Raw genomic sequence first — 21,952 nt, 5'->3', positions numbered from 1 at the left:
CTTTAATATGGTTGGGAGTAGTTTCCACCAGAGAAGAAATCAGAAGAAATCAGGGTTCCTAATTCCTGCTTCTGAGAAGTCAATCTAATCTAGGAATATCTGCCGAAAATAGATAACTCATACAAACACATTCTTGTTTTTTCTCCAGTGTGAAATTGAAGGACAACTGGAAAAGCAGAGAGCCAGAACCAGGGCTACCACTCCAGGCTGGGAAGCAGCAGGAGAGGGGCGGGACTGGTTGGGAGGGGCTGCCCTTTAAAGAGGGACCATCTCAAACACTGGCGCTCTACTGCCACTGCCCTCTGGAACCACGGGGGAGGGAGGGGTTGGGGGGGTTTACAAAATCCCCAACCTCTCCCCAGACCAATTACGTGGGAATCTCTGGGCCAGGACCTGGGCACTGGGATTTCTGAAAGCTCTCCTGTCATTCCAGTGTGCAGCCAAAGCTGAGGACCTTTACTTTAAAACAAAACAAAACAAAACACTGGACTATCTCACCATCCCCAAATGCCTTTTCCCTGCCCCCAGGCTAAAATATGGAGCCAGGAAGGATAATGTATTCGGCACCCTTTGTGAGGGCCTTAGAGCTTTCCAAGCCTGGTATCTGAAGGTCTTGGGCTAAAGACCAGCTTCTCAGCGGTTCAAGTCTGTGAACCGCTCCTGTCCCCCGTCTCCTGTGTGCTGCCTTAGCTCCCTTAGAACACACTCTGCTCAGGCAACGGCTCGGGACTTACATTAGCAATACTTGCGCTGCGACTGCTATTCTTGTTACCAACAATATCTACTATTTATTGAGCACAAACCATGTGTCAGGAGTGCGTCTGAGTTCTTTACAGGGTGTGAAAAAGTTGTTCCGTGTTACTGTACAAGGTCTCATTTAAAACTTGTCGGAAGGCTTAGTATTTGTGGGATGAGTGTCACATACGAGACAGAGAGCTAATATTTGTGCCTAAGAGGCTGGCTGAATATAGATTCACAGAGCACAAGAAAAAAGACAGCGAATAACTCAGTGAAGAAGAAAAAAGCCACTGAAGTCGAAATACAGGGGTGCAAAGTCTGTAAGTCACACTGACATTAGAGGATCCCGTAAAGATGAATAACGGTGAGTTGGCCTCACTGAATCAAATTGGTTAGATAACTGTACTGTGGTTGAAAGGAAGCTGTCCCCTGTGTCTTTGAGCTGTGTGATTCTTGAGTCACTGAACAACACACTGGCTTTTCCATGGGGCTCATATATCATGGGTCAGATTTTCTCTATGGCTGAAGCCGTAAAATCATATGAGGCAGAAGCTTAAAGAATTCGATTAATTCAACAACAGAGAGACTTTATTACACAAGCAAAAAACTTTCGGTGTGGTTTGAACCCCTTAGTTAGAAGTCCCAGTAGGGGTGCCTGGGTGGCTCAGTTGGTTAGGTCTCCAACTCCAGCTTAGGTAGTGATCTCTCGGTCATGGGATCGAGCCCTGCATCGGGCTCTGCACTGAGCAGAGTCTGCTTCAGATTCTCTCTCCCTCTCCCTCCTGCCCACTTCTTTCTCTTTCTTTCTCTCTCTCAAGTAAATAAATAAAATCTTAAAACACACACACACACAAAAAAAAAAAACGATTTAGGAAGTCACAGTAGACCAGGAGGAATAAGAAGCCCTGTGTGAGGGTCCCGCCTCCCATTCTGCTTCTAACACCAGGTAACGCAGGGGAACCTCAAGTCTTGCTTCTGACCTTTGCATTTGCTGTTTCCTCTGCCTAGAATGTTCTTCCCCAGGTATCGGCATAGCTAACCCTTCACTACTTTCAGGTATTTGCTCTTACGTTATCTTCTCTGTGAGACCATTTCTGGCCATCCTATGGAAAACTCCCGTGGACTCTTCACATGGTACATATATGCATGCCCACGCACACATGCCCACACACACGCGCACACACTTTCTACAGTCCTTCCCTCCCTTTTAGAAAGATTTATTTATTTTTATTTTGGAGAGAGAGGGAGTGCAAGCAGGGGGAGGAGCAGAGGGAGAGGGACAGAATTCTTAAGCAGACTTCCCGCTGAGCTCAGAGCCCACATGAGGTTCGATCCCCAACCCTGAGATCATGACCTGAGCCAAAATCAAGAGTCGGTTGCTTAACCGACTGATGTACCCCTCCCTCCCCTTTTTCCTTTAGCACTTATCATTGCCTGGTACTTATACAGATTACTTGTTTGTTTTATTTCTTGTTTATCCTCCTCTTCTCCTATTAATGTGTAAACTTCATGAAGGCAAAGATTTTTGTGTTTTGTTTACGGATAGGTGCCCGACACCGACAACATGATGGCTGCATTTCCAAAAGGAGATGCTCAGTAAACATGCGTTGAACATGACCATGAACCTTGTGTAAGCCTCCTGAGAGTTAGCGATCTGGTGCTCATGAATGCTAAGCTAAAATTTTTATTTATTCCGATAACTCAGACATAATTTGTAAATCTAACCACATGCTGTTAACTTAAAACTGAGGTTAAGAACTCCTCTAAAGTAATTATTGGTTTCACATAAGCTATGCACAATACATCCTCTTTTGCAAAAATGTGATCAGGCAATTTACATTCGACACTCAAGGTAAGGCGTTTGAGCCCTGTGCTGACAATAAGACTATGAATTGACTGATTACAGAGTAACACTTTGGCTTTCTAAACACAGCATCGCCTTTTCTCAGAAGAGCTCAAAAAAGTGGAGTAAGAACTTTATATATTTCCACTACAATATTCGTTCCTTTATGTATATTCTCTCCCAGAGTCTAACAAAGAGATGCCTGGAAAACCTTATAATTCAGGCGCACTTTGCTTTTACTAAAGCCCAAATCAAAGAATCCAAATGAAAGATCATATCTTTACAGAATCGTGTTCTGAACTGCCTACCTGTGTGGCTTCCTAGAAACCAACGAGGAGGCTTTGAAGATGGGGGGAATCAGCTGGATATTTTCACAGGGAAAGTTAGTGATTTGTTTCCATAAAATGACAGCGAACTCTCCTTTATAATTACAGATACTTAACATGAAAAGTTAGGAGCTCACTGATATTAGAAGAAAAATTATCTAACTGGGTGGATTTCGAAACCAGAACAACTTGGGTTTTACTCAGAGCAATAAATGACTACTAAACTAAACTTCCACTACTCATTTTCCACTAAAAACAGCATTCCCTAACTATGTAACTTAGTCAAGCCTCTCTGTTCCCTGCTTTCAAATGACAGACTACTCTGAGGCTGGCAATCAAGAGATTTTGAAAATAAGATGCAAAGATAATGAAGATCAGAGACCAAAATTTGGTTTCTAAAATAAAACTTAAAAAAAACAGAGCTACATTATCCAGAATTGCATATGAGTAATAACAAAAATAGTAAATATCTGGAAGGGTAAGAAATAAACTATTTATTAACAATTTTGCTTATGTACATCTGCTTAGGTTAATTTTCTGTGACCATAGCCCTATTAGTGGTATTTCATTGAGCTAATATAAACTATTAAAAGACAAGAGATGAATACAGACGGTAATTTTTCCTTTTCAATTCAAGCTGAATCTTTCCCACTTCATCCTTTTTAAAGTGCATTAAAGCCAAGAAAAAAGTGTCTACTGAGAGGTCAGCTGTCATTACACTGATGCCCACTTTGTAATAATGCTGGTTCCCTTTGATAACTACAGGAAGCCATATTAGTTACCACTATTTCAAAGAGAATGGACTGTTTTAGCAATGTAATAAATGAATTCAGGCCAAGGATGCAAATTAGAAGATTTTGTACAAAATTTCTGTTTTTCAGAGGGAAGAATAAGCCCTGATCTCTAGAAGAATACCACTTTTCCACAGAAACGAAACTGCAGACCCCGTAATAAACTAACGTGAGGGGGTGCTACTCTCAGCCTGTCACGTGACCCGGACGATCATGAGTTGCCGAGGTGGGGGAGGGGCAAGAATCCTAGCCCCACCATGAAGAGATGGGAGGAGTAGCTCTTTAAGCTCCACGTTTCCTCTAGGTTTGCCCTTGCTTTGGATTACCTGGCTAAATGATGCTTTTCTACAAAGGCAGCTCCGTGATCTAGGACAGGGTTCTGAGGCATGGTGCAGAGAGCAAACTATCCTATGCCACTTTATCTAAGATGCAGCAAATCAAAGATTTAGCCAAGAGTCCCATTTCTGTAAGAGCTTGGAAATCCACTGATCCAAGGTACATTTTCTTCGGGCCAGGATGGGCATCCTTAGAGAAGCAGACCACGTACAGCTGGGCTCTGCAAGCCAGCCTTGACAAGCGGCACAGTGGGGCTGTTAGCAGGAGGCAGAGGAGAGAATGCTAAAGCCAGTTTATTTCATCAAAGACCCGTGACATTTCCAACAGCAATTTGAGTTTTGACCAAGTTGTAACAGGAGAGGATTTGTCCCTAGAGGAAGGGTCAGACAGGTTAATCATGAACATTTCTTCCAACTCTAAGACACAAAAATCCTTGACTCAATGAGCATCTGAGTGTCTATGTGCCCCAAAACAAAGAAACTTTCAATAAATATCCCTTTTGCACCACAACCGCCATACTGTAGGGATTCCAACACAGCAGCAATTTTGACTGCAACACATTGAGGGTAAAAATTGTAACCAAACCTGTAACTCACATAATGGAGCTTGAACTTGCACTCATCTTCAATTTCATCTGCGCTGTCTTCGTCGGAAACTTCCCCCTCTTCTGCATCATCCCCAAGATGGTAAGGCAACTTCTTGCCCTGAAATGGAGCAACACACCCAACTTAAAAATGACGATAGTGTAGATGTCTGCCGTCTGGGGCAGGTCCACCTGATTGGTAGAATCCAGATCATGTGCCTACACCCTGGCTCCAAGACGCTACAGAAGCAAACGTCCAGCATTTTTGGCCACTATGAGCGGATTCCTTAAAACACAGGGATGGAGGAGGATGGAAGGGTGTTCATATGCCTGGCAGCCAAGAATAATGATAAATTTCTAAATGTCATCCCCGACTGCTATCCAGGCTGATGTCCTCTAAACTCAAGCCCTAGTGACTTTTGGATTCCAGTTCTCCACACCATCGCTGGCCTTCTTCAGCACGCTGGATTTTCCCTTGCCCATTCCCTCCTTACACAGGATCTCCAGCATACTCAGGTTTTCAAAGAACTCTCTGTCCCTATGTTCCTATACCTTCCCTGATACCCGAAGCTCTTGACCCTGGGTCCTGAGCACAGTGACAGTTTCAAAGTTGATTAAATCATTTACATAATGAAAGCAAGATCTATATTAAGACTCCAAACTCTTGGGGTTTGGATATTTAAATTTTTCTTCTTCGTTATTTTCTCCATCTTAGAGAGGGTCGTTTATAGGATTAAAAGGGTGAGATTTAATTTCCCTTTGTACTGATACGTATTATATTCCTTATTTGTACGATTGCTATCTGCAAAGTAAAAACTACACTTTCTTTCTCACACGAACCTGTTTAGAGATAGACAGATGCATACATGTGGATATATACCTACCTATAATTCTAGGTAAGTGTGGCAGAACATTTTTTCATTTCCTCCCATGTATCATTAATAATGAAACAGCTCAGAATTAAAGTATTTATGTCTATGTATTATTTTAAGCCTTTCCTGATACAGAAGGCTTCCATAAAATGAATTTATTTTTCTTTATTTGAGAGGGCACTCTAGAGTCGCTATGTTAATACAGCAGCACCAGAAATAAGGTACTCCGCTAAGCAGTAACCAGACACGTTCAGGAACATATAGACATCAAGTTAACGACCGCCTTCATTTATTCACCACCAACTACTTATTCGGAGTCTCTGTTTTGGGCACAGTGACAGACAACCAAGATGGACCTATACATGAGACATTTAAAATGTAATGACAGCAATTCCCTCTTTTGAAATAGAACAAAGCCAACATATGTTTTAAATGTAAAGCAGGGGGGCGCCTGGGTGGCACAGCGGTTAAGCGTCTGCCTTCGGCTCAGGGCGTGATCCCGGCGTTATGGGATCGAGCCCCACATCAGGCTCCTCCGCTGGGAGCCTGCTTCTTCCTCTCCCACTCCCCCTGCTTGTGTTCCCTCTCTCGCTGGCTGTCTCTCTCTTTCTGTCGAATAAATAAATAAAACCTTTAATAAATAAATAAATAAATAAATAAATAAATGTAAAGCAGGACAGAGCTAACAAATACAGGAAGTAACACCCGCAAGTCAGGAGTAACAATCCTTGAATGATAGAAAGAGTTCTGCTACCACTAACTGTAACCGTGATGGGTACGCAGCGATGAGCGGATCGGACAGCCGCACCGGCTGTAGCCCCCTTCGTGTACGCGCGGTGCTGGCTGAGGGAACAGAGAGAAAGCTGCCTGCTCTGAGCATCCATAGGTGTCCTAACTTTCCAACCATTTAAAATTGAATTAAAAGACATGAGGGCCATATTTTTCACCAACTCTCCCACATTCCTGGTTCTCAAAAGATCATTTATCCAGGCAGATAGGAAGAAAAGCAACGCAACAGAACACTGTTTCTTAATGCTTCTTATCAACAGTTACACCTAAGGGAAACTACAGAATAAATTAAGGCAGAATTTAATACGACTCGAGGAACTTGGTAGTGGTCCAGTTGATGTAAACGAAGAATGGCCAGGTGTCTCTTAGGGGTCTCTTCCTGGTCTATAGACTATTGCAGGCAGGAGTTACCAAGAATTACATTCATTGGTCCATGATACACGGAAATATTGCGAGAGACTGGAAACATAGCTACCGCTCAGCTCCAGGCTGCATGACCCAAGGCGTGTGGTAATGACTATGATTTGCGTCTGTAAAAAGTAAGACGCTCGGACCCGATAGTTACGGTTTCTTTCAGCAATAAGAGTCTAGGGAAATTACTAAGTTTGTTATTATTTTTGTTCAAAAGCAACTTTTCATTTGCTTTTCAGGAGATAGGTGTGTATATATATATATGGTTGGAAAGTATTGTATTATAATTATAATAATAAACAACTTGTCAATCTCTAAAGTGGTAAGGAGCCACTAAAATGGTGCCTTTTGGACCAAAGATTGCTCCTAAAGGAATGTAGGAAAATCAGTTCCTTTGTTTTTGCTTCAAATGGAAATGCATTGGTCCATAGATCTGGGAGATCTCCTTAAAGTCTGAAGAATGTTGTTACTAGCAAATGAACCTTAAATGCCTTGAAATGCTGGCAGTTCTGTTGCCACTCCTCCCATGAGTGGCCAAGATCGTCTGGTTCTGGTGCACCCTGGTGCCCATAAGCCCTAGGACAAACGGCTCAAAGTCCAATTATGCAGAAGGGACTCAATTCATATCAAATATCTACCTTAAGTTCCACTGTCCAAAAGGGAACTATTTCAACCAAATGGACTTTGAATTTAACCTTCTGACTGCTGGCTCAAGAGTACAGGAAACATGGAAATATTTACAAAGCTATTAAGGTGACATGTAGCTTTTTAACCCAGCAATCAGTTTTTATCACATAAGAGTTTGTTTTAGCAAGACTTTAGGAAAATTGACCTTAATGTTCTCTCTTAAGTATTTGGAGCTTTTATTTAAAATGCTTTCACACATACAAATGCCCGACAATACCTCTTTGATGGATTCAGTCTATAATTCTCATTTAAGTGACAGAAAAATAGGTTTTGACCAATTCCAAAGAAGACTACTCCACATCTTTCCCATTTGCCACCCTCCCTTAGAGCCCCTGTTAAAATATTCCTGGGAAATTACACCGCATGACTTTCTTATGCCTCCTTCGTGATGTTTGTTTTTTTGGTACACATTTCTTTTAAGTAAAACGTAACTCAATTTGAGTATTAACACCCTGCTGCTCTTTCTTAGATTTTTAGTCTCAAAATAATACAACTACCCAAGATGGATTTAGTCCAGATACACAAAATTAACTGGAAGTATGTAAAATCACAGTCAGCCATTCTGGCTATTCTTTGTATTAATAATATTCATTGCAGGTAGTAAATTTCCTCCCTTGGAAAATCTGTTCGTAAAATGTCATCCTATTCACCTGTTGCTCCTTCGCACACACACGAGTCCTGTGGGGCATGATGTCTGTGCCTTGCTCTGCTGTGAAGCAAGCTCTTCTCACTTACATAACCAAGGCTGATCAACCGTAAACACTGTTGTTTGTCTGTTTGTTCTTTGTTCTTTTTTTTTTCTTTTCTTTTCTTTTTTTGACAGACAGTTATTGGAACTTGAAGGGGAAGAGAAAACTCTGGAAGAAATACTTTCAGATACGGACACAAAAAGCCTCCTCTTCCTCTGTATGCACCACACCTATACGTCCACACATATACCTCTCGCCAGGGTAAACTCCGCCAGACTAAAATAGTAAACACTCACTCCTGGGTATTTACCCCAAAGATACAGACGTAGTGAAGAGAAGGGCCATATGCACCCCAATGTTCATAGCAGCATTGTCCACAATAGCTAAATTGTGGAAGGAGCCGAGACACCCTTCAACAGATGACTGGATTAAGAAGCTGTGGTCCATGTATACAATGGAATATTACTCAGCTATCAGAAAGAACGAGTTCTCAACATTTGCTGCAACATGGACGGGATTGGAGGAGATAATGCTAAGTGAAATAAGTCAAGCAGAGAAAGACAACTATCATATGATTTCTCTCATCTATGGAACATAAGAACTAGAATGATCAGTAGGGGAAGAAAGGGATAAAGAAAGGGGGGGTAATCATAAGGGAGAATGAAACATGAGAGACTATGGACTATGAGAAACAAACTGAGGGCTACAGAGGGGAGGGGGGTGGGGGAATGGGATAGGCCGGTGATAGGTAGTAAGGAGGGCATGTATTGCATGGTGCACTGGGTGTTATACACAACTAATGAATCATCAAGCCTTACATAGGAAACCGGGGATGTGCTGTATGGTGACTAACATAATATAATAAAAAATCATTATAAAAAAAAAAAAAAGAAATAGCAAGGAGATAGGTAGGAGAAGGAAGGGAAGAATGAAGGGGGAGTAAACAGAAGGGGGAATGAACCATGAGAGACGATGGACTCTGGGAAACAAACTGAGGGCTTCAGGGGGGTGGGGTGGGGATTGGGATAGGCCGGTGATGGGTATTAAGGAGGGCACATATTGCGTGGTGCACTGGGTGTTATACGCAAGTAATGAATCATGGAATATTGCATCAAGAACTGGGGATGTACTGTATGGTGACTAACATAACAAAATAAATATTATTAAAATAAAAAATATAGTAAGCATTCGGCTCACAGCATTGATCTTCTCACTTCACAAAAACAAATCTCAGAATACGTGATCAGTCAACAACAAGCTCTTTCTGAAGGTTAACTATTAATAAAGTGGAACAAGATGCATACACAAATCTAGACGATCCTTCATGGATTGACTCCATTATTCTCTTGATAAACCAGTTTTTAGTCCTCACAGGAGAGAGGGCTTCATTGGTCATTAATGCCTTTTACTGCATTCGTTGAGGTAATTACCTTCACTAGGATTTTGCCTTTCAAACTCTGAGGGCTTGGAAGCTGTTTGGTCTCTCCTGTGTCTACAGATGATAGGTCCAGTTTGTCTCCAAATATTCCTTTCAGGTACTGGGCAATCTTCCTCTGCTGCTGGATACTGCAGTGATTCTCAATGGACAGTATGACTGGGAACCTAAGAAGACAGCGACATATTCTAAAGGCATCACGTACAGGCAACTCGCAGGGGTGTTTGAACATCATTCTATATTCATTATGTTCTTACAATCCTAGTGACAGTATTTGTGAGAGTGGTGATGATTAAAATGAGAAAGATGAAAGATGCATTTTTTTTTTTTTTAGATTTTATTTATTTATTTGGGAGAGAGAGAGAGAGAGAACAAGCAAGGGGCGCGGCAGGCAGAATGAGACACAGCTCTCCATTGAGCAAGGAGCCTGATGCGGGACTCGATCCCAGGACCCTGGGATCATGACCTGAGCAGAAGGCAGATGCTTAACCAACTGAGCCACCCAGGCATCCTATGGAAGATGCATTTTTTTAAAGAAACTCTGTTGACCAAATATATTTTGCCAGGCATAATGGCTGAACAAAATACCAACCATGTGGGATGACTTCATTTAATATTTTGCATTTTAAAAAATGGTACATACATTATGTCTCTTTTAAAAGAAAAAAAATGGAAAACAGTCTCTTGAATAAATGGCGCTGAGAAAACTGGAGCATCAGCATGCAAAAGAATGAAACTGGACCCCTTTCTTACACCATACTCAAAAATAAACTCAAAATGGATGAAAGACTAAAATATGAGACCTCAAACCAGAAAAATCCTAGAAAAGAGCACAGGCAGTAATTTTTCTGACATCACCTGTACCAATATTTTTCTAGATATGTCTCCTGAGGCAAGGGAAATAAAAGCAAAAATAAACTACAGGGACTACATTGAAATAAAAAGCTTTTTCACAGTGAAGGAAATCATCAACAAAACAAAAAGGCATCCTACTAAACGGGAGAAGAGATTTGCAAGTGATATATCCAAAAAGGGATTAATATCCAAAATATATAAAGAACTCATGCAATTCAACATCAAAAGCCCTCCAAAAAATCCAATTAAAATGGGCAAAGGACCTGAATAGACATTTTTCCAAAAAAGATATACAGATGGTCAACAGACACATAAAAAGACGCTCAACATCACTACCAGGGAAATAAAATCAAAACCACATGAGGCGTCACCTTACACCTGTCAGAATGGCTAAAGTCAAAAACACAAGACAAAACAAGTGTTGGTGAGGATGTGAAGAAAAGAAACCCTCATATGCTATTGGTGGGAATGTAAACTGGTGCAGCTACAAAAAGTTAAAAATAGAAATACCATATGATCCAATAATTCCACTACTGGGTATTTACGCCCAAAAAACCCCAAAACACTAATTCAAAAAGACAAGCCCCTATGTTTATTGCAGGATTATTTACAATAGCCAATGTATGGAAGCAACTTAAGTGTCCATTGATTTAACAGACAAATGGGTAAGGAAGATGTGGTGTGTGTACACACACACACACACACACACACACACACACAGGAATATTACATAGCCATAAAAAAGGATGACGTTGTGCCATTTGCAACAACATGGACCTAGAGGGTATTATGCTAAGTGAAATAAGACTGAGAAAGACAAATGCCATATGGTTTCACTCATATATGGAATCTAAGACGAAAACAAATGAATAAACAAACAAAAAGCAGGATCAGACCTATAAATACAGAGAATAAACTAATGGTTGCCAGAGGGGCTGGGCAAACTGGGTGTAGGGGGAGTGGGAGGTATGGGCTTTCAGTCATAGAACAAATAAGTCATGGGAATAAAAGGTACAGCATAAGGAATACAGTTGATGGTTTTTTTAAATGTTTTTTTATTATATTATGTTAGTCACCATACAGTCGATGATATTGTAATAACATTGTATGCTGACCGGTGGCAGCTACACTTGTGGTGAACACAGCATAATGTATAAACTGGTCAAATCGCTATGTTGTACACCTGAAACTAATGTAGCATTGTGAGTGAACTATACTCAAATAAAAAAAATAATAAACTTCAGGATAAAAACTTCAGGATAAATAAATTCAATTTAAAAAGTGTCTAGGGGCGCCTGAGTGGCACAGCGGTTAAGCGTCTGCCTTCGGCTCAGGGCGTGATCCCGGCGTTGTGGGATCGAGCCCCACATCAGGCTCTTCCGCTGGGAGCCTGCTTCTTCCTCTCCCACTCCCCCTGCTTGTGTTCCCTCTCTCGCTGGCTGTCCCTATCTCTGTCAAATAAATAAAATCTTTAAAAAAACTAAAATAAAATAAAAAGTGTCTAAAAACATCTAACAGACCACAGAGTATCGTTAAGTGCAGATATTTAAAAATATATTATCAGCCCCCAGCTTGAAAAATCAATAATGGAAACTAATAATGGAATTTCATGATTTATAGCATCCTTTGCCAAGCATTTCAAAATCATTTGTATAGAATTATATACTAGTCTTTATTTCCAGAAAGGAAAAAAAAGTCAAGCATTCATATCCCCCAGTCCTCAGGTTCCTGTACAGAGAATGTAAAACCCAAATAGATTGATGACCAAAGACAGCGTCAGGAGTTGGTGGCCAAGGCAGGAAGGGAACCCGGACTGATGACTGATCTTACTCTTCTTCTGATTTTGTTTTTTTCTTCAGAATAAGAAATTATTTCAAATTTAGATTATTGTTTTTTTCTACTTTTCTCTCATATATCTTCTGAAGTAATAGGCCACATATATTTCCCAGAGTATATAAACCAATATTTAAATCGGCTAATATATCCATGTAGAGAAAAAAAAATCTTACTTCTGGGCTTGTATGACAGCACATGCTTCACAGGAGGGCCTATGACCTCCTGAAATTACATCCTTTCCTCATTAGTAAAACCTGATGCCAAAGGTACTAGAAGAGATGAACCTTTGCGACCGGAGTGGGTTACCTTACTCTAATCTGTTTGCTCCTGTGTCCACATGGGTTTTATCCCAGAGTGTTAGAAAGAGAGAAAAACAACAACAAACTAGCAAGAGATTGTCTATGCACTCACATCAAGGTGTTCTAACAATGAATTTTTAGATTAGCAATCTGTTTATAAAAAGCCTATTAGTGTCTAATGATACTCAATGTAAAGCAGTGCTTCTCAACAGGGGACAAGGGACACTGTGAGGCACTGTTCCCAAACAGATATTTGTCAACATCTGAAGACCTTTCTGGTGGTCACAATACGGGGAGGAGGGTGCAGGGAATGCTACCAACATTTAGTGTGGAGAGGACAGGACGCTGCTAACCGTCTCACAGTGCACAAGACAGTTTCCCGCAACAAAGAATTATCTGGTCAAAATGTCAATAGTGCCAAGGTTGTGAAGCCTGGGCATAAAGAAGGCCTAAGAAAGAAAAGAAAAAGACTAAACTTCTAAATTGTGCTAAATATGCATATCAACTTTTCATCTGAAGTGCTTTTCTCCTGAGTATTCCCAAACTTGAACTAAGCACCGTCCAGTCATCAGAGGCTCCTCCAAGGTGGCAGGTCTGGTCAACACCCAACTTTGCATTTTGAAAAACAATGGCAGAATCACTTCATCGACTTGGCTAAAACTGGTAGCCATCAGGGTAGAAAAGACCCATCAGAATTCAGTACTTGGGATTCTGGTATGTAGCAGACACCATAAACCAAAGCTGCCACGTAGCACGTGTCTCTCATTGCAACGTCATTTTTAGCCTCATGGTTAATAGAAAAGAAGACCAAATATTAAAAACTTTAAAGGCTACTAATTTTTTTAAATTAATTTTATGCAATTGTAATTTTGTTTCTTTTAATTCAAAAAAATCATTTCCTAACTGTCTGGTATATGGCAGGCACCTGCTAGGCAATAAAGAATGAGTAAGACAATAGCCCCGTATTTCCAGTGAGCTCCTGATTTTTAAGACTCAAAAGAAGGCAGGAAGCGATCAGTTGTAAGAGCGTGCAATATAGATACAATAGAAATATGCTCAGGGTGCTAAGAACAGAGAAAGGAGCATTTAAATCAGCTGGTGTATCAGTAAGTTTGCCAGAGGGACAATGTCTAAGCAGTCCTGAAGGACGAATAAGGATTAGGCAGGTGGGATAATGGGAAGAAAGTGCCGGGCAGAGAGAACTGTGCATCAAGGTAGGGAGGTGTGAAAGAACTGGGGTCACTAGGGAATCCAGGAGACAATGAAGGCAGAATCCTCCATCTCTGTGGAGCAATGGTGGACGAAGACCCTGGAAGAGAAAGAAGAGGCCAAGCCCTGAAGGGCATAGCAGACGTGACTGTGTGCCACGGGGAGCTTTTGAAGGACTTTAAGAAAGCCAACATCATGCTTATATTTTCAGAAAGAAAAATATTGCACCAGTGTGGAGGATGACCCAAAGGGAAACAAAAATGGAGAGAAGGCAATGGAGTCAAAAGATAATTTAGGAAGTAGAATTGACAGGAATTGGCTGAATCTAGAATGACTCAGTTTTTGGCTAAAGACACGGGTGGACAGTGCTACCCCCAACTAAACAGAAACAGAGCCAGAGGAAGTTTGGCAGAACGAGATGTTGAGTTCAGTTTGGGATGTAAGCTCTGTGACAGTAGGAGTCTTCTCTTTTGTTCAGTGCTGTGGCTCTCTGCACCTACTGCAGGACGCCTGGCTGAGAGTAGGCACCATGACACACCTGAATAAACAATGGCATTTGTGGATTCTGAGGTACCTAGGGAATACTCGGATGACTTTTTACTAAGAATTTTTCTACATAGCTCTGAAACTGAAGAGAAAGTTCTGAACATATAATTAAATAATGCAAAAGTAGAACCATGCCAATAACTTAAGAAATAGTGACTATTAGAGGAATGAGGAAATGGAATAGAAGACCACAGGCCAAAAAAAAGAGTGAGAAGCAATGACCGCACAGAGGGGAATGTTATCATAGAAGCCCCAAAAAGCAAGTATTGAGGAGAAAAGCGTCACCATTATGCAGTGCCAAGGAAGTGACACAAGTATATATAGGACGTCCGGCAAGCCTAAAAACCTAGCTGTTATCACTTTACTGTATTGTAACAGAATCTCAACAACCCATTTAGCGTGTATAGTAACTTACATTTCCAAACTTTATGACCACTCTGTAGAAATGTTGAAGTCAGTCTTCGCAAGAATGGGCTTCAAGGAGGCAACGTCTTGAGACAGATGGGGTAAGAAATAAATGGAGCATGAGAAAGTACAAACATGAAGCCCGTATTATTTGCTCACAGTGTTTTGCTAGGAAGGAAGGAGAGAACCAGGGTCGAAGAAAGGGCCAGGAGGACCTCAAGGAAGGTGTGTGGTGTCGTAGTTGTGGTGTATCGGCGAGTGCTCTGCGCGCTAGCTCGGCGGCCAGGCGGTGTGTACTTACTCATTCTTCACAAAGGCGTGCTTGTTGATGGTCTCCACCACATCCCTGAAGAGAATTTTTGAAGTCAGAGTATAACCGTGGTGGACCACTGGCTCTCCATCTGGGCCATCCCAACAGTCAACTGCCAAACACAGAACGCCACGTCAACAACACAAAGCTTCTGGTGTTTGCTAATATTTCTGGAACTATCAGACAAACATCATTTTACATTTATTATTTGAGATTATACATGTTATGATCATGACAAAGATACCAGACAGAGAGATGGGTGTTCTGGCGTATTTATCAGAATCACGAATTAAGGTTAATAACAATTCGTTTCTGAGCACTTATAGTTAACAAAGATGTCATATTCATAAGCAACCTACCGTTTACCAAGAACACTCATTAGAAGTCAATCTAAATCCACTCAAGTATGCCCAAGGATAGTGATACTTCTTCTTAACAGGATGTTTCTCTAATTTCACCTCTTCATTTTCAGTTTACTAAAGTCTTTTAGTAAATTGCAGTGACCCTCTCAAATCAGTATCAGAGTTCATCGTTACTGTTCACTTAAACTCATTATGTTCCTATTACATTCTCACTTTATTAATTTTACAGTAGCTATAAAATAACACTGACTTCCTAAGTTCAAATCCTCAGGCCCTGCCAAGATTGATGTGAACACAGGCAAACGATTCAATCATTTAAAGCCTCGCTTTCCCCATTGTTAAAAGGAAGCAATGTCGCATTTGCATCGTAAGTTTGAGTGATGACTACGTAAAGCTGCTTACGATACTGCATGGTACAGAACAATTGTGACTGTTACTGATAATACTGATACGGCTATACGTATACACAGCCTCACTGGCTCCCAGCTGGAGAAAGACAACCACCACCGTGCACGCTGACTTAGGTTTGCCTCCCTTGTTTTCCACTTGACCCCCAGACTGGTTTCTCAAAACAGTGCTTTCACCATGTTCCTTTGCTCAAAAGTCTACTCAGCGTATAACACAGCATGGACTCAGTAGATATATGCTGAATTTATTAATATCCCACAGCAGCTCCTGCCTGCTTAACCCCAAGATCTCTTCCTCTTGTGCTAGAGACTGGCTAGCAGTTCACTCAGCCTGTATCCACATTCGCCCTGGCACACAGCTGGACTACACTGCCCGGCCTTCCCTTGCAGGGGGATGCGGCCATTGAAATGTGGGTAGAAATTATGTGCACCACTTCCAGGTCTGGTCTGTGAAAACTTTCCCTACACAGTCATCCATGCTCTCTCTTCTTTTGCTATCACTGCAGAAGACATGTGCTGGAGATGGCATGAGCCCAGACCGCTAAATCATTGCTTGAAAGATTCACCTATTAGGGACACCTATTTTGGACTTTACATAAGCAAGACATAAATTTCAGTTGTTTTGAGGCACAGAGATTTAGGTTTAACTCTTAAAGGAGCTACTGTTGCCTAAATACCCTAGATTCCATCTGACAAGTCAACCGTATTTTCCCCTACACCGTACACTCACAGACATGTTCTTCCATTACACAAGTTTCCTCACATACCTCCGTGACTGTGCTTCTTTCTTTTAAGCGCAACCAAAATGCCCTCTTTCACTTTCCATATCTAAATCCCAACCAAGCCAAAGCTAGGATCCCCCATAGAACCTTGCCAGCTCTCATGACATTGCCCTTCCATATAGCATAGTCAGGCAACTCTGCTTGCCAGAGCTGAGACAAGCCAAAACTCTAGATCTTACTGCTATGAATTCTCCCAATTGTTAAATATTGGCAATTAATCCATTTTTAAAATCACAATAATGAGCCAAATATTCAGCAGGCTGGATTTGGCTAACGGAATGCCCGTTAAAACTTTGACTTTTAATTAGGGCCAGACAGTTCATGACCACACCCATTCTTTATTTTAGTAGAACCTTCCTCACAGGGGCGCCTGGGTGGCACAGTCGTTAAGCGTCTGCCTTCAGCTCAGGGCGTGATCCTGGGGTCCTGGGATGGAGCCCCACATCGGGCTCCCTCCTCCACTGGGAGCCTGCTTCTTCCTCTCCCACTCCCCCTGCTTGTGTTCCCTCTCTCCTGGCTGTCTATCTCTGTCGAATAAATAAATAAAATGTTTTAAAAAAAAAAAAAAGAACCTTCCTCATACATGTGCATTGTATATTACATCAGGACATGATATCTCCATTTTCTTCTAAAACTTTAAAACTGTGCACCATAACCATAATAGGATTTGATGGTTAATTTAATGTGTCAGCCAGGCTAGGCTACAATGCCCAGTTATTTGATCAAACACCAGTGTAGGTGTTGCTGTAAAGATATTATTTTAGGTGTGATTAACATTTACATCAGTAGGCTTTGGGTAAAGTAGATTACTCTCCATAAAGTGGGTGGGCTTCATCAATCAGTTGAGGGCCTTAAGCCGAAAGACTTCCATTTCCTGAAGAAGGAATTCTCCTCAAGCCTGTAACATCAATTCCCACCTAAGGTTCCAACCCGCTGGCCTGCTATACATATTTCAGACCAGCAAATCCCCATGATCATGTAAGCGAATTTCTTAAAATTGACCGATTTTTCTTTCTCTCTCTCATGTGTATGAGAGAGATCCTATTAGTTCTGTTCCCAAATAGAGTTACCTATATTACAATCAAACACCGGCTGTTAAATTGTCCTTAGGGAAAAAAATGGAAAAGGTAAAAGGAGAAAAAAAACTTTCAAGGTTAATACCACAGGAATACAGGAAACAAACTTTAAGAACAAAGATGCTGTAAAGATCGAAGGTTTTGGGATACTAGCACAAAGAGTTGCAGTGTTCCTTTGGGCCTACAAATGAGGTCAAACCTATCAAAGACATTTTCTAAGAAGAGGAGCTCCATCCATCTTTTGACGTGTACTTGACATTCTTTAATTTGTCTTCGGATAGAAGAATGTTAAGAAGGAACATGTGTTTCAAAAGTATATCATTTGGGGGGCGCCTGGGTGGCACAGTGGTTAAGCGTCTGCCTTCGGCTCAGGGCGTGATCCTGGCGATCCGGGATCGAGCCCCACATCAGGCTCTTCCACTGTGAGCCTGCTTCTTCCTCTCCCACTCCCCCTGCTTGTGTTCCCTCTCTCGCTGGCTGTCTCTATCTCTGTCAAATAAATAAATAAATAAAATCTTTCAAAAGTATATCATTTGGATAATTTAGACCCCGATGAGCCCCCTTGTGGAGGAAAAAGGGCATACCAGGTTTCACATAAATGAACTCACATCTCGCAAAAAGAACGGCCGCTGACAAGGCAATGCCATGCCTGTTTCGTTACCGTGTATACATAAAAGTAGCTCTTAAAGCTACATTGGCCGTGAAAGAAGGTGCTCTTTTGCTAACACTTATAACACCGGCAGAATATCTGTGGTCGAGGATGGTTCTTCTAATGCTCACTTTTTAGATCTATTTCATCACCTGTCTGCTAAACGAGGATAACAACACTCCCAAATGGTACCTGGCATCCTAACACGTGGCCATCAGAGCCAAGTTCAAATAGCAGTGAAGGTTCCTGTAAGAGCTCATGCTGTAATGGGGATGCTGGCAAGACGGAAATCCTCTAACCAATTCCCCTAGCCACAAAATTACCAAGGGCCCGTTTTTCAATCACATCACATATTAGAAGCCCCCGAATGCACTCTGACAAAGAGCTGGTCAGTTCTGCAGGCTAGCCAAGCAGCTAATATGACCACTTTTCATAATGGAACTTAAAAGCGTTCCATCCTGATAGCGCTCCCAGAGATAACAGGAAAGGTTGTAAACTGATTATAGCAGTGATGCGACATCAGTTCCATAATGAGGGTGAAAATCTCCTGGACAGAACATCCATATTTATTAGGCAACTTGGGCTGAAAATCAAGGGAATGAAAGGCCATGTAAAAAACGTTATTCAGTTGATTTGCTGACAAGCCCGCTTCACCAAAAAAGACTTATTAGTCTTCCCCAAGACACTATATGTATGCTGACCAAGGACGTCCCTACAGCTGAGCTAATGGAGATGGAAGACACAACATTATCAAACTAGAAGCTCAGAAGTGGAGAGATCCTTCAGGTCACACTACCGTGAAGACCCCGTCCAGAACCATTACTCTCTACCTCTAAGTGCTGTGCTTGGCAAAAGCTGCTTCCCACACATACCTGTGGGACCTGAAATTTCCAACCCTCGACTTGCTACGTCCTATAAATCAGGTTCTTTAAATCCTAGCTATGGCAATTTAAGAGTAAGAACAACTTGATCCAGACCCAAGGTAGATGACATAGCACTGGGTCTATATACACTGGTCTCACAGGCCCAAGCTTCAGCTGTGAGCTCAGATCTTCCAAGCACGGGGCTGACGGAAGTTGTCAGGAGAGCAGAAAAGATCATGTCATCACATTCTCAGTCCTCAGGAACACCTAAATATTTAGATGGTAGTCCTAACCTTAAACCCAGCCAATTCTTTCTTTTAAAGCCAAACTTTCTCTAGCCTTCCTTATGTGACCAGATGGCCCTCCTTTGATCCTTCCTCGGGCCGGTCATGCCATTCAATGCTTGCTCCTCCAGAAAGCACATCAACTTCCCAGAGAACAGTGGAGTAGAAGAGTCAGATCAACCTGAGTTCAAATATCTGGTCCCAAGCTTCCCAGGTACAGGAACTTGAGCCACTTCACCCACTCCAAGTTGGGGTGTCCTCTTAAGGAGGCTATTCTCTCCCCCTTAATGTTGTAAGAATCAAGTGAGAATGTAGGAAAGCACTCAGTCAGGACCTAGCTCACAAAAGGGGCTGAAATCATAGTAGTTCCCCTGTTCCTTCCTACAGTGCATTCAAAACCAAAGTGATAACCATAATTTTGAGCAAGAAATACCCCCTGGACAAAGCTGACCAAGTCCCTCAGATAAATATAATTCTTCTTCTCCACAAAAACCTTCTAGAAATAGTAGTTTGACTTTCAATGCCCACTTATAGATTATTCCAATAGTAATAATTTGAAGTAAGTCAAATAATAGGGGAGGAATTTGCTGATACAAGCTGGTGAGGGATGTATTGGAGAGATTGCATGTCCTTAAAGTTACCCCAGAGCTGTACATATTCTCAGTTGGTGTTAAGATCTGGAGCAAGGTAGGCTTCTAGAAAAGGAGAGCCAAGTAGCTTCTTTCTATTACTTTGGTGACTGGCAGTTAGGAAGAAAGAAGGGAGACACAAGAGAAGGCCCATGTTCAATATCACCTACTGCACACAATTTCTAAAAGCTCTCATTTTAAAATTGAAAGATTAAAAGTCATCTGTACCTTAAAAAAATTATTTGTACCTTGCTATAAATTGTCTTAATCAGATGACTTTCCTTCTTAATACCCCAAAGCTGGAAGATTAGATGTTCTGATTCAGTATAAGGAGCTGATCATGGGAACATGGTTAGGCTTGGGTAGGACACTGATTTTGGAGAGCAAAACCAAAAAAGAGAAGACTGGGTACCTGAAGGACCTGAAAAGCAAAAGAAATACCGCACAGGACATGGCAGTTAACAAAACTGCAAAACGGTCTAGAGTTAACGATCATGTCACGGAGTCATTACAAGTCATTTTCCATACTTGGTCTCCAAGGACATGTCACCATTTAAAATGACAGGCAACTACCACTGTGAATCCAATGAGGGTATGTGCCCAGGGAACCTCTTTGCGTGTCACACATGTAAACTTCTTCAGTGCTGAATGAACAAGGGGTTGAATAACAGCTGAGAGCAGAATGTCATCTCGAGACCTTCTAAAAGGTTTTTCTTTATGTTAATATTTTATAAGCATCTTCATTACTCAGTTGCTTAAGCTACTCAATTGTCAGTCACTCATGTCAGCAGGTGTTCTCTGCACCAACTGCAAAAATGCCATGTTTTAAAGCATAAATTTCCAGAACACTAAATTTGTAGTGGTTCTAATTGTTTTGTATGTAGACACTTTTTAATGCCTGTCCAGTTTTGAAATGTTAATTGACCCTTAGAACATGCCAGAAACTATCTGACAAAGACCTATCCAGTTACATGTCTTATCACCCTACTGCTTTATTCATTTCTACCACCCCAAGAACCTTTTCCACTGCTAACCCCCAGCACATCCCCACCAAAAAGTGATTCCCCTTTGCTCCATGGAATCGCCATTCCATCACAAACTCCCTTTTATCATCAGACTCTTCTTGGAGTTCTCCGTCAACCTCCTTACCTTGATTAACAATCAGCTTGCCTTGGAGGACACTACCTTTCTCCACTGATGATTTTTTGTATAAATCACAGACCAGGAGGCATGCTCTGGGCCTTTATTGCTACTTTTAAATAATTGTTCTCCTATATTGATTAAAAAAAAAAATCTCCCGACTTTTGAACCTCATTTTATCCAACTCTACCTTTCTGGCATCTTCCAAGCCTTTCCTATAGTATTCTTTTTACACTTAAGTATCTGGCTTACAGTTTTTAATCTCCAACTTTTTTTTTTTAAGATTTTATTTATTTATTTGACAGAGAGAGACAGCGAGCAAGAGAGGGAACACAAGCAGGGGGAGTGGGAGAGGAAGAAGCAGGCTCCCAGCGGAGGAGCCCGATGTGGGGCTCGATCCCAGGACTCTGGGATCACGCCCTGAGCTGAAGGCAGATGCTTAATGAAGAAGCCACCCAGACACCCCCTTAATCTCCACCTTTTAATCTTTGAAACTTTTAACAATGAATCTACCTGTCAACATCCTTTGTGAGTTAAAAAGTCCATGTGGGCGATTTACTCAATGTCTTAGTTTTCACCTTCCAATGCTAACAATCTCATTTCCACTCTTCATTCATGCTCACCCATGACACACCCTGGATACAGTCATCATCTGTAACTACATCCAAAATCCCACTCTGTGATAACAATTCTCTGTTCTTATTTTTTGTATGTGTGATGACAACTTTCTCTATCTTTCTGTCTCTTGGAGTCTTACCTCATTCTGTAGCCCCTTATTCACTTCTTTTCCTTTCTAAGAC

At 41.5% G+C, this 21,952-nt stretch overlaps 1 protein-coding gene across 1 annotated transcript in view; it reads right to left on the bottom strand.

The window, feature by feature from the left end:
- Positions 1-21,952, bottom strand: part of PLCH1 (phospholipase C eta 1) — a 234,211-nt gene that overhangs the window by 31,887 nt on the left and 180,372 nt on the right. The window contains exons 9-11 of the mRNA XM_040636649.1: positions 14,952-15,072; positions 9,496-9,667; positions 4,631-4,738 (exon numbers count right to left, since the gene is read on the bottom strand). Coding sequence (XP_040492583.1) covers positions 4,631-4,738; positions 9,496-9,667; positions 14,952-15,072 — 401 coding nt within the window. The remainder of the gene's footprint in view (positions 1-4,630; positions 4,739-9,495; positions 9,668-14,951; positions 15,073-21,952) is intronic.

The sequence above is a fragment of the Ursus maritimus genome, unplaced genomic scaffold (genome assembly GCF_017311325.1).
Source record: "Ursus maritimus isolate PB19 unplaced genomic scaffold, ASM1731132v1 scaffold_20, whole genome shotgun sequence".
Classification (NCBI taxonomy): Eukaryota; Metazoa; Chordata; class Mammalia; order Carnivora; family Ursidae; genus Ursus; species Ursus maritimus.
This window is presented reverse-complemented; position numbering and strand designations above follow the sequence as displayed.